The 12,553-nt window shown below is 41.9% G+C and overlaps 1 protein-coding gene across 2 annotated transcripts in view; it reads right to left on the minus strand.

Moving 5' to 3' along the window:
- Window positions 1–12,086, minus strand: part of LOC129869415 (insulin receptor-like) — a 208,586-nt gene extending 196,500 nt beyond the window's left edge. For both annotated transcript variants that reach the window (XM_055943809.1, XM_055943808.1), the window contains exon 1: window positions 10,899–12,086. In XM_055943809.1, the coding sequence (XP_055799784.1) occupies window positions 10,899–10,977 (79 nt within the window). In that variant the 5' untranslated portion in view covers window positions 10,978–12,086. The remainder of the gene's footprint in view (window positions 1–10,898) is intronic.
- Between the last annotated feature and the right edge of the window lie 467 nt (window positions 12,087–12,553).

The raw sequence follows: 12,553 nt of genomic DNA on the forward strand, positions 1-12,553 counted from the left end.
CCAACGGTGTTCCATAGCAAAGACCCCAAACGTCGTTCCATAGCAAAGACCCCAACGGCGTTCCATAGCAAAGACCCCAAACGGCGTTCCATAGCAAAGACCCCAAACGGCGTTCCATAGCAAAGACCCCAAACGGCGTTCCATAGCAAAGACCCCAAACGGTGTTCCATAGCAAAGACCCCAACGGCGTTCCATAGCAAAGACCCCAACCGGCGTTCCATAGCAAAGACCCCCAACGGCGTTCCATAGCAAAGACCCCAACCGGCGTTCCATAGCAAAGACCCCAACCGGCGTTCCATAGCAAAGACCCCAACCGGCGTTCCATAGCAAAGACCCCAACCGGCGTTCCATAGCAAAGACCCCAACCGGCGTTCCATAGCAAAGACCCCAACGGCGTTCCATAGCAAAGACCCCAAACGGCGTTCCATAGCAAAGACCCCAAACGGCGTTCCATAGCAAAGAACCCCAACTGAACAATGAAACAGCACAGCAAGTCAGTGAAAGTTATAGGTTTTGATTATGTTTTACTGGTAATGGGGACATACGTAAATACCAACAAAATAACTTTTGTCAGTGTGGTGTGTGTGTAACCTTTATTTAACTAGGCAAGTCAGTTAAGAACAAATTCTTATTTACAATGACGGTCTACCCAAGCCAAAGCCGGACGACGCTGGGCCAATTGCGCACCGCCCTATGGGACTCCCGATCACAGCCGGATGTGATACAGCCTGGATTCGAACCAGGGACTGTAGTGACACCTCTTGCACTGAGATGCAGTGCCTTAGACCGCTGAGTCTATGTGTTAACTATTTAACTGTACTAGAATGCTTAAAAGACCGCTAAAATTTTAAACGGGCACTGGCCTTAAATTTACCAGTGGCATCCCCCTTGTGTGGTCGTAATGCCTCCTTTAAAAAAATAAATCATGGCTTGCGGCCAGTGCCCGTTATGCCCTTCGGCTAAATATAATCATTATAATTCCATTCTCCCAGTTGCCAATGACCGTGTTCCGAAGCACCTCTCACAGATCTCTCAATTCTTATTAGCCAATGCCTGTCAAGTGACAGGGTCCTTCTCACAGGAATATAGGCTCCGAAGTAGGCTACAAGTGAAGACACGTTGAGGACGCAACTGCACGCGCCCTTTTCAAATTCCAAGTCGCATACTGAAGAGGTTAGAACAAATATTCCAAACATACTCTGAGACAGTTGTGGGACGCGATAGATCCTAGAATAATACAATCATTTGCATAAAAAAAATAACATTTAAAAGCAATGAGGCTGATGCAGCAAATCAGAACGTTTAGCTTAAAAGGTTTATAGCCTAAAAGTTCATTTCTTCACATTATAAGTGCAACAATGTGCACACGGCAGTAGGCTATAAAGGGAAATTGTTCCAAATGTAATCAATTAGCGGGAAAAACACCACTCTCAAAAAGTGACTGCAAATGCAATTAAGTAATGCTTTATTATAAAAAAGGTGAATTTTTATTGTGGGAAAATTATCTTCCCCAGACTTGAAACTCACGGGTCACTTATGTACGCCAGTCAGGCTCTACACAGATTGTAAAGCAGAATAATGTGCTTAAATTTTAAGACTATTTGTCATACAAAACCTATAGGCCTATGGGCTAGACTACATGAGGTGTGGGATTATGATTTGAAAAAGAAGCCTAGTTACCGTGACTGAACGGTCACGTCGAATTTGACTGCGGTCGTGACTTGTGACCGCCGGTGTGGTGGTAATACGGTCACCATAACAGCCCTAGGTCTAAACAAATCAAAGTTTATTTGTCACGTGCGCCGAATACAACAGGTGTGGACCTTACAGTGAAATGCTTACTTACAGGCTCTAACCAATAGTGCTAAAAAGGTATTAGGTGAACAATAGGTAGGTAAAGAAATAAAAACAACAGTAAAAAGACAGGCTATATACAGTAGCGAGACTATAAAAAGTAGCGAGGCTACATACAGACTCCGGTTAGTCAGGCTGATTGAGGTAGTATGTACATGTAGATATGGTTAAAGTGACTATGCATATATGATGAATAGAGAGTAGCAGTAGCGTAAAAGGAGGGGTTGGCGGGTGGTGGGACACAATGCAGATAGCCCGGTTAGCCAATGTGCGGGAACACTGGTTGGTCGGCCCAATTGAGGTAGTATGTACATGAATGTATAGTTAAAGTGACTATGCATATAAGATAAACAGAGAGTAGCAGCAGCATGAAATATTCATGTACAGTTAGCTTGCTGTTGTCCTGGGAGATAAACATGGGGTTGTCATTTTACCTGAAATACATATGGTCACTTTTATTTGTAATTTATTTTTTCAGGACCTTTGTAGAATTTTTACACTGAGTCACAAAATAATGTGTTCTCTACACAGACAATTAATCCACAGATTAAAAAAAAGGGGAAACCTAGTCAGTTATTCTCCACGTTCATTATTCTTCTGTGGATTTTATATGGTGGTTGGCATGGCAACCAACTGGACTAGAAGGCTGGACCTCGTTCATCTGTCAATCATCCACATGGGTATACGCTCATAAAAAAAAAACAATGAGTAGATGGGAGATGCGGGACTTGCAGTGTGTCAAGCGTCTAAAATAGAACCAAGTTCTATTTTAGCGCCTGGCTGCACAGACACCCGTTGTCGCAAGCAAACCGTTACTGTGAAATTATTGAACAACATGCATGTGTACATTTATTTGGCCATGGACGGAACGCGGGCGGTTTGGGCATGTTAGGCTATTTGCCTTTGTTAGATTTCATCTGTTGCATTTGCCCGTATTAAATCTAATAGACTTTACGCCACACAATTAGGCTACTTATATAGAATCCAAAAAATGTTCAGGGAAAAGGCAACTATTCAGACTGAAACAATGGCTCAGGCTTTCGTTCAGAAACTGTCGTTAAGTAAACAAAGTAATTACATGATCACTGCTTATTTATAATCATTTATTACACTATATGTTTGTATAAAATAAAATGTGGCAGAATGTGATCAAACAGTCTGTTTAGCTACAGAAAATGACCGTATGTAGCCTAGGTACAGCCACTACCCATGTTCTGGTGAGTGGCGACCATTTTGTGTGTTCCCTCCAGTGAGGCTGTCAACATCACATCGACCATGAGGAGGGCCAACAACTGAACGTGATGATTTAAGGTTTCCCTTATGAAACAGCTGAACCTCCCGTTCTCCTTCCACATGCAGACCATAGGCTGCTGCAACACGTTTTCCCCTGTCACAAATAATGTTTTTCACAGCTCACATTTCCTACCACTACAAATCAGAGAAACGGACCAAAGAAAATATCCTGGGGGCACAATTTTTTACTTGCTTCGTAATACCCATGCATGTTCCTACATGGGTAGCCAATTCAATGTTATTCATGAACATGGAGGAGTGGGCATAGATAGACAGGACACCCAAAAGCCAGAGAAGCCAGAGAAAAAGGCCCGCCACGGAGACTCCCAGGCAAGGACATGCTGTTCACATGCTAGATCACCAATGTAGAGATCCATGGCCCGGAGAAGGTCAGCACAGCAGAGAGCCAACCTGCAGACATCAGGCTGTGGTCTACCTACAGGGTGGCCCACTTCAAACACATTCCACACGCACAACATTGTGGGAAAATGTTCCTGTGGTTCCCAAACAGGGGCCACGGAGAGTCAACACAAAAACAATAGACACACTGCCTTCTGTTCCCAGAGCGAATCAAATGACCGGCCTTTCCTATTTCTTTGTTCAGCCGTTCACCAAAGGCGTCAGTCACTGTTTAACACCGTGTCTCTATTGAGTGTTTTTATAAAAGGGGGAAGGGATTCCGAATTTCCCATTCAAGACTATTAGTTAACTCTACAAATGGAGAGAGAAAAGAGACTATTTTGTTGTGGTCACCTGAATAAACTTAAATTAAACTTTGAGCACAAACTATAAATTAATTGGTTGGTTCATGGAATGATTAACTTTATGGGGCTTGGGGTGAGTGACAAGCCCATCAGTCAATAGCCCTCACAGACGCTCTGGAATATCCCCTCACACCACCACTTCCTACAGAGATTCACTCATAAGTCTGAGAAGAACAAGAAAGGGACCAGGCAGGTGTAACACAACAAGTTGTGTAGTTGTCCGTTATACAGGAGCAAGAGAGAGCGGTTGCTTCGTGAATAGAAACTCTATGATAGTGTTCCATCTCCTCCATACATAATGTGTCCTTTGTGACAAACAGACACAGTCAACAGCAGCATATTGCTCCAGAAAAACACGCTATATTGTGTTATCGTTCAGACAATTATGCACTTATGCATGTCTGGTTTAGATATCGATACAATCTCTTCTGCATCAGAATTATGAGATAAATGACAATATAGGCTACAGTAATATACATGCAAACACAAGCTCAAAACATCCAGCTATTTTGTAGGTAAAAAAAAAATAAAAAAAATGTGATGCCAAATATGGTCACTTCCCACAGAATTCAGTCAATCAGGAACAAAACAGCCCTTGACACATGCTCCACCCCCTCAGAAAGAGATAGCAGCCGTCCTCTAGCAGGGCCCCTCAGCAGGAGAAGCCTTTTTCTCTGTATACATGCCATGTGTAAAATACCCAGAAAAATCTCCTTTGAACTCTGGAGCGGTTTAAAGTGAGACAACACTAATGGGATGAGGTTTTGTCAAATAGCACATACACCCTAACTGTCTCCGGTTTAGTTGTAACACAGAACAGAAGAGGGCGAAACAGCAAAATAGAGAAGACAAAAAGTTAGATGCACTCCTTGTCAGATGCTTTGTTGGATCAGCAGAGAGATCCTTACTAGCCAAATGCTTGACATAACCTAAGCATGAGACACACCAAGACTGCCGATAGGTCCTCATCACAGTGGGAGGTGGTTCCTTCTCTTGCTAGAACAAGAGCGGTACCTGATGTGTGACGACCCGATAGGTTTGTAGCTATCGCAATGCTCGTCAGTGACCCAACAACTTGACTGAGCCAATCAGAGAGCATGAACCTCAAACAAACGGGTTGGGGGGGGGGGGGTGGAGATAGCATTTTGTCCATACATCCACGATGAGCCAGTCACACTTCATATACAATGTAGCTGGCTGTATACAGACACATCGCACACAACAACAAAAAATACTTCCTCCAAGCTAGTTAACCACTGTAGCTAGTAGACATTATAATTCAATCACAATGGATTAGCTCGTTTCCATGAAAGAGCTGACATTGCTGGCTGCAGAGTTAGTGCAGTTTAACTAGCTGGCTAAACATTTGGCTACGGGCTGGCACTGGCAGTATGAGATAACAGAGAGTGAATTAAATTGTTCCTTTGTTATCTAGCTGTGGCCACCTGGCTGGTATCAACAAAATTAACGCAGATAGCTTAGAATCTAAACCATAAGCAATACGCATGGATATGCATTGCCAAACAACGCTACTGCCACCTTCTGGTTTGGAGTATTTTTACAAGTGATAACTGACGACTTCCAAGGTCTTTGCTGTGTGAACAATAAAAGAGATTGACTGACGACACTCTGTTCAGATGTGCTAAGTACGGTCGGCAGGCAAACGTTTGACAATCTTGTATCTGAGCTTTAAGTTTATCTAAATAAAAAGAGAGACATTGAGATGTGTTCCCTTCATTGGGCCATCACAGGAATCCCTACTAGCCTAATGTTAACAAACGGACTCTTATGTTCTAAAGTGGACCTTTTAGTATTTATGTCTCAGCCTTATAGAGAAGCAAACAGAGCATCACTGGAACAGGGAAACCAGACTGGCCATGTTGCGTGCGGTTTACGGTACATTATTCAATAATTTCATTACACTGCAGTGTCAATGAACACCTGCGTTGCTGATAAGCTAAAATAGAACCTGGCTCTATTTAAGATGCTCAACCCGCCCCCCCCCCCCCCCCAACTACTCATTGGTTTTCACAAGCATATAAACCCACATGAGTGATGAAAAATGAACAAGAGATTAATCAAAGTTAACTAAATAATGATTCTCCCATGTATCTATGGATTAATTGTCCCTTTGACTCCGGGTCAAAGGGTTAGGGTTATGACACTGAAGCTGATTGGACTCCGGGTCAAAGTACTACAAATACCCAGTAACAAGAGGACAAAATTCAGTCAAGGTAAATGAACAACCAACAACCCAATGTTTATCTCTGAGGACAAAATTGTTAGCCACAACAAGCTAGCTAAAATGTCCATGAACATTTGATGTTTCAAATCAACATGCCAAGGTGTAACAGGTAGCTATAGAGAAATGTGCAAAGATTGTAAATTAGATATTTTCATGAGGTTACATTGTGGGTGTAGCAGAAAAAAATACCACAGCCAAAACTAAAAATAGCTACTTCAGATACACTCATCTAGGAAATATTCAATTTTACTAGAAAACTTTTTGGGGAAATATGTAGGAAGAAAAAGAAAGGTCTGATGAGGCACTTTATCTTGTACCATGTCATCATAATTCTGCATGGCTCCGAGTCATGCTAATAACATCTACTGAACGGAATGGTACATTTGACCAGCCTTATTTCATGGTTGCCTGCCACTTTTGGAATATGGTGTGCCTGTCACTTTTGGAATATGGTGTGCCTGTCACTTTTGGAATATGGTGTGCCTGTCACTTTTGGAATATGGTGTGCCTGTCACTTTTGGAATATGGTGTGCCTGTCACTTTTGGAATATGGTGTGCCTGTCACTTTTGGAATATGGTGTGCCTGTCACTTTTGGAATATGGTGTGCCTGTGACTTTTGGAATATGGTGTGCCTGTGACTTTTGGAATATGGTGTGCCTGTGACTTTTGGAATATGGTGTGCCTGTGACTTTTGGAATATGGTGTGCCTGTCACTTTTGGAATATGGTGTGCCTGTCACTTTTGGAATATGGTGTGCCTGTCACTTTTGGAATATGGTGTGCCTGTCACTTTTGGAATATGGTGTGCCTGTCACTTTTGGAATATGGTGTGCCTGTCACTTTTGGAATATGGTGTGCCTGTCACTTTTGGAATATGGTGTGCCTGTCACTTTTGGAATATGGTGTGCCTGTCACTTTTGGAATATGGTGTGCCTGTCACTTTTGGAATATGGTGTGCCTGTCACTTTTGGAATATGGTGTGCCTGTCACTTTTGGAATATGGTGTGCCTGTCACTTTTGGAATATGGTGTGCCTGTCACTTTTGGAATATGGTGTGCCTGTCACTTTTGGAATATGGTGTGCCTGTCACTTTTGGAATATGGTGTGCCTGTCACTTTTGGAATATGGTGTGCCTGTCACTTTTGGAATATGGTGTGCCTGTCACTTTTGGAATATGGTGTGCCTGTCACTTTTGGAATATGGTGTGCCTGTCACTTTTGGAATATGGTGTGCCTGTCACTTTTGGAATATGGTGTGCCTGTCACTTTTGGAATATGGTGTGCCTGTCACTTTTGGAATATGGTGTGCCTGTCACTTTTGGAATATGGTGTGCCTGTCACTTTTGGAATATGGTGTGCCTGTCACTTTTGGAATATGGTGTGCCTGTCACTTTTGGAATATGGTGTGCCTGTCACTTTTGGAATATGGTGTGCCTGTCACTTTTGGAATATGGTGTGCCTGTCACTTTTGGAATATGGTGTGCCTGTCACTTTTGGAATATGGTGTGCCTGTCACTTTTGGAATATGGTGTGCCTGTCACTTTTGGAATATGGTGTGCCTGTCACTTTTGGAATATGGTGTGCCTGTCACTTTTGGAATATGGTGTGCCTGTCACTTTTGGAATATGGTGTGCCTGTCACTTTTGGAATATGGTGTGCCTGTCACTTTTGGAATATGGTGTGCCTGTCACTTTTGGAATATGGTGTGCCTGTCACTTTTGGAATATGGTGTGCCTGTCACTTTTGGAATATGGTGTGCCTGTCACTTTTGGAATATGGTGTGCCTGTCACTTTTGGAATATGGTGTGCCTGTCACTTTTGGAATATGGTGTGCCTGCCACTTTTGGAATATGGTGTGCCTGCCACTTTTGGAATATGGTGTGCCTGCCACTTTTGGAATATGGTGTGCCTGTCACTTTTGGAATATGGTGTGCCTGTCACTTTTGGAATATGGTGTGCCTGTCACTTTTGGAATATGGTGTGCCTGTCACTTTTGGAATATGGTGTGCCTGTCACTTTTGGAATATGGTGTGCCTGTCACTTTTGGAATATGGTGTGCCTGTCACTTTTGGAATATGGTGTGCCTGTCACTTTTGGAATATGGTGTGCCTGTCACTTTTGGAATATGGTGTGCCTGTCACTTTTGGAATATGGTGTGCCTGTCACTTTTGGAATATGGTGTGCCTGTCACTTTTGGAATATGGTGTGCCTGTCACTTTTGGAATATGGTGTGCCTGTCACTTTTGGAATATGGTGTGCCTGTCACTTTTGGAATATGGTGTGCCTGTCACTTTTGGAATATGGTGTGCCTGTCACTTTTGGAATATGGTGTGCCTGTCACTTTTGGAATATGGTGTGCCTGTCACTTTTGGAATATGGTGTGCCTGTCACTTTTGGAATATGGTGTGCCTGTCACTTTTGGAATATGGTGTGCCTGTGACTTTTGGAATATGGTGTGCCTGTCACTTTTGGAATATGGTGTGCCTGTGACTTTTGGAATATGGTGTGCCTGTCACTTTTGGAATATGGTGTGCCTGTCACTTTTGGAATATGGTGTGCCTGTCACTTTTGGAATATGGTGTGCCTGTCACTTTTGGAATATGGTGTGCCTGTCACTTTTGGAATATGGTGTGCCTGTGACTTTTGGAATATGGTGTGCCTGTGACTTTTGGAATATGGTGTGCCTGTGACTTTTGGAATATGGTGTGCCTGTGACTTTTGGAATATGGTGTGCCTGTGACTTTTGGAATATGGTGTGCCTGTGACTTTTGGAATATGGTGTGCCTGTGACTTTTGGAATATGGTGTGCCTGTCACTTTTGGAATATGGTGTGCCTGTGACTTTTGGAATATGGTGTGCCTGTGACTTTTGGAATATGGTGTGCCTGTGACTTTTGGAATATGGTGTGCCTGTGACTTTTGGAATATGGTGTGCCTGTCACTTTTGGAATATGGTGTGCCTGTGACTTTTGGAATATGGTGTGCCTGTGACTTTTGGAATATGGTGTGCCTGTGACTTTTGGAATATGGTGTGCCTGTGACTTTTGGAATATGGTGTGCCTGTCACTTTTGGAATATGGTGTGCCTGTCACTTTTGGAATATGGTGTGCCTGTCACTTTTGGAATATGGTGTGCCTGTGACTTTTGGAATATGGTGTGCCTGTGACTTTTGGAATATGGTGTGCCTGTCACTTTTGGAATATGGTGTGCCTGCGTATGTTTCTTTTACAAACATGTATTATTCTGGTGACTTCAGATGCTTAAAATGAAATACTTCCAGAGAAGCTTGGAGTACAGTAAGCCATTGTCTTTACATTATAAGTAGGCCAAGTTTGCAGAGTAAAAAGGTAGTAACCTGATAGCCTAAATACAACAGTTGTTAGTTTTGTTTCTTCTTATTGTAATTAGATAGTTGAGCAGTTCAATATATTGTTTTGATCCTGCAGTTCAATATTCAAACGATGCCATCTTTAGGAGGAAACAACAATGCGTCACAGATTTAAAAACATGTTCAAATAACAATGATTTAACTAGGCAAGCCAGTTAAGAACAAATTCTTATTTACAGAGATAGCCTACCCCGGCCAAACGCTAACGACGCTGGGCCCATTGTGCGTCGCCCTATGGGACTCCCAATCACAGCCGGTTGAGATAAAGCATGGAATCGAACCAGGGTCTGTAGTGACGCTTCTAACACTGAGATGCAGTGCCTTAGACCGCTTGTGCCACTCGGGAGCCCACTTAACTACAGGTATGGACTAAAGCCCAAAAGACTGCATTAGAGGACAGGATTATAGTGACATACCTATATAGTATGCTGTAAGAAATGTATTGAATCCTGAGCTGAAAAGGTTTGGATCAATACACAGGGAAAACATCCAACAGTTATGAAGGCCCTACAGAGAGTGGGCTCTATATTTTTCTGCTGCAATAAAGCTGAAGGATAGCGCCTGTATACTTTAAAATATAATGGTTGTACATGCCACCATGATACGCCTTGTTTTTCAAACAAAGTGTATCATAAAACAAGAAATAGGAGATATAGTTATAGGGTGCCTGGAATCGTGTTTTGTTTCCTCCATAGTAAACATCCGCACACTCACAATAATTGTCTGACACATGGTGAGCGTGTGAATGTGAACATTATTTCAGGCATTTCTTCTGAGAGATGGGCATAGTGTTTGTTAATCCTGCATTTATGGGGTTTTCATGGACCTTCATAACGTTGGCTAAATGTGTTTACATTTCCAGCTACAACGTGAGTGTGCGTAGCAAGTCGCCATGAAGGGGCCTACGCGTGCAAGCGAATTATACAATTTCCTGTTTAGATTTGCTGCAACAGACCACCCTAGTCCATATCAGGAGCTAATCTGGCCGTCGGGTTGACGCATCCATGACAGGCCTCAATAATATATTTTAAGAGTGGGCGTGGCCGTGGGTATTCTTTAATAACTTTGCTAACAAATATTTGTAATAACACCATGGGACGCAAATGTGTTTACCATAATTTCGGCAAAAGTCTCATGGCAAAATGGTCAAACAATCATATTGTTTCAGTGAACACTGCATTGAATCCCTTTAGAATGAAGGAAAACTCAAGTTAAATTAAAACGTATTTTTCCATGGGAATAACAAACACATAAAAATCGGGGTCTAAAATAATGGTAGGATGGGTGGTGTGTAGAGAGTGAGTCACATGAATCATTAACCAATATTGCATTAAAATAAAATATAGCTATACTTACTTTCTCCATGTGTTAGCCCACCATGACATACCATGTAGATAAAAGTAACCAAACCAGCCGCTGAGGTACCAAGCCGCATTGTGACTTCGATTGTGTTCTCTTATTTTTAGTGCATCCAAAAAATGTGGGGGTTGTTTTGCATATATCCAAAGTTTGTTTAAAAAAATGTGTTTCTATGAAATGATAAACACAAACAAATATTCAAAAAGAGAGACGAGAATTAGTCCAGTTAGCCCCCCTAAAAAGGGGCCGGGGGGGTCCAATGTGGTTGTAACGTTATCTTGATATCTTCTCAGCTAATTTTGGTGATTTTGGATTATCCCTGAAACAAATGACCACTAAATAACGTGATCTTGGATTCTGGCGACACATTTGCGAATAAAAAGCTTCATTTTCCACAATTATAACAGATAGGTCACTTTCATCTGTTCTATAAAAGTCTTCCGATTCGAGAAAAATAAATCCCACACTGCTAGCTAGACTAGTAAAGAGGTACCAGTCGGGATACTAGCTACGGGCTCATTCCACGATAAACGAGGTTCCAATGTTGAAAATACATGGAATTAGCAATGGGCGATCGTGCTTCTGGTAAAACACTCAGAGAACGTATTTTCACATAAAAAAGCAATTATTTAAAAAATAAATGCTTAGTAATGTCGAAATATGTGTCCTCTTCTTTCCAAAACCCCAGTTATTTAGCCGAATTTCTATTAACCCAATAACCTAGCTAGCTAACATTAGCTAGCTATAGTAATTGGATAGAGTTGGCTAGCTTGCTGTAATCCACAGGTCGCTGATTGAGTGGTTCATACACCTCCAAGTATTCCACTTCTTCGCAGTATCACAGCAAGAACACCTTTTAAGACGTACGAAGAAAAACATGAACACATCCCAGGAACTCCTTTGGATTCATGCAGGGCAAAAAACGTGGATAGCTGTTTCAACGACCTTCCTCTGAACTGCTTCAGTCGCTACAGTCACGCCACGACAAAATGAAAACACCCATAAACAATAAACGTGATACAGCGAACGTTACTTTTTGCCATTAAACAAATAATAGCCGCCGCTACCAGCACATTGCTTCGAAGAGTGGAAAAACTTCGATCCCCGTAAACGGTACCTCTCTCAGATTCCCCCCTTTTCGTCTCTTTCTGTGTCTATCCACCAGTAAACAAGTACTGCCAGTCAGCTGGGGCAGATAGGGTACGTTGGAAAACACGGACTAGCGCTAGTGCGAGAACCACTGGAAAGTGCGGATTGGAGTGTATTGCACTATACAAAGCCCATCCATGAGCCTAACAAAATTCTCTTTGTGTCACCCAACCAAAAATATTATTAGAACGACAAAACGCAATCATTCGGAGATGATAGACAATTTAAAATGAATGATTTGGAGTTATTTCTATCACTCCAGCCGGCACGTTTTCATATATATATTTCTTTACATTTCATAGTAAATTGTAATTAAAACTCTTATCTGCCAAGTTGGCTATAAAACTACCAGATAAAATGATAGGCAGCAGATGCATCTTTAATTTATAATTTGTATCAATATTTATTCTAACTATGATTTCCAAATTGCACAAATTAATTATAGTTTAATTTGTTTAAGTATAGTGTAGTTTCAAAGTAATAATGGAATGTTTTTAGCAGAG

Source organism: Salvelinus fontinalis, chromosome 14, assembly GCF_029448725.1.
Source record: "Salvelinus fontinalis isolate EN_2023a chromosome 14, ASM2944872v1, whole genome shotgun sequence".
Classification (NCBI taxonomy): Eukaryota; Metazoa; Chordata; class Actinopteri; order Salmoniformes; family Salmonidae; genus Salvelinus; species Salvelinus fontinalis.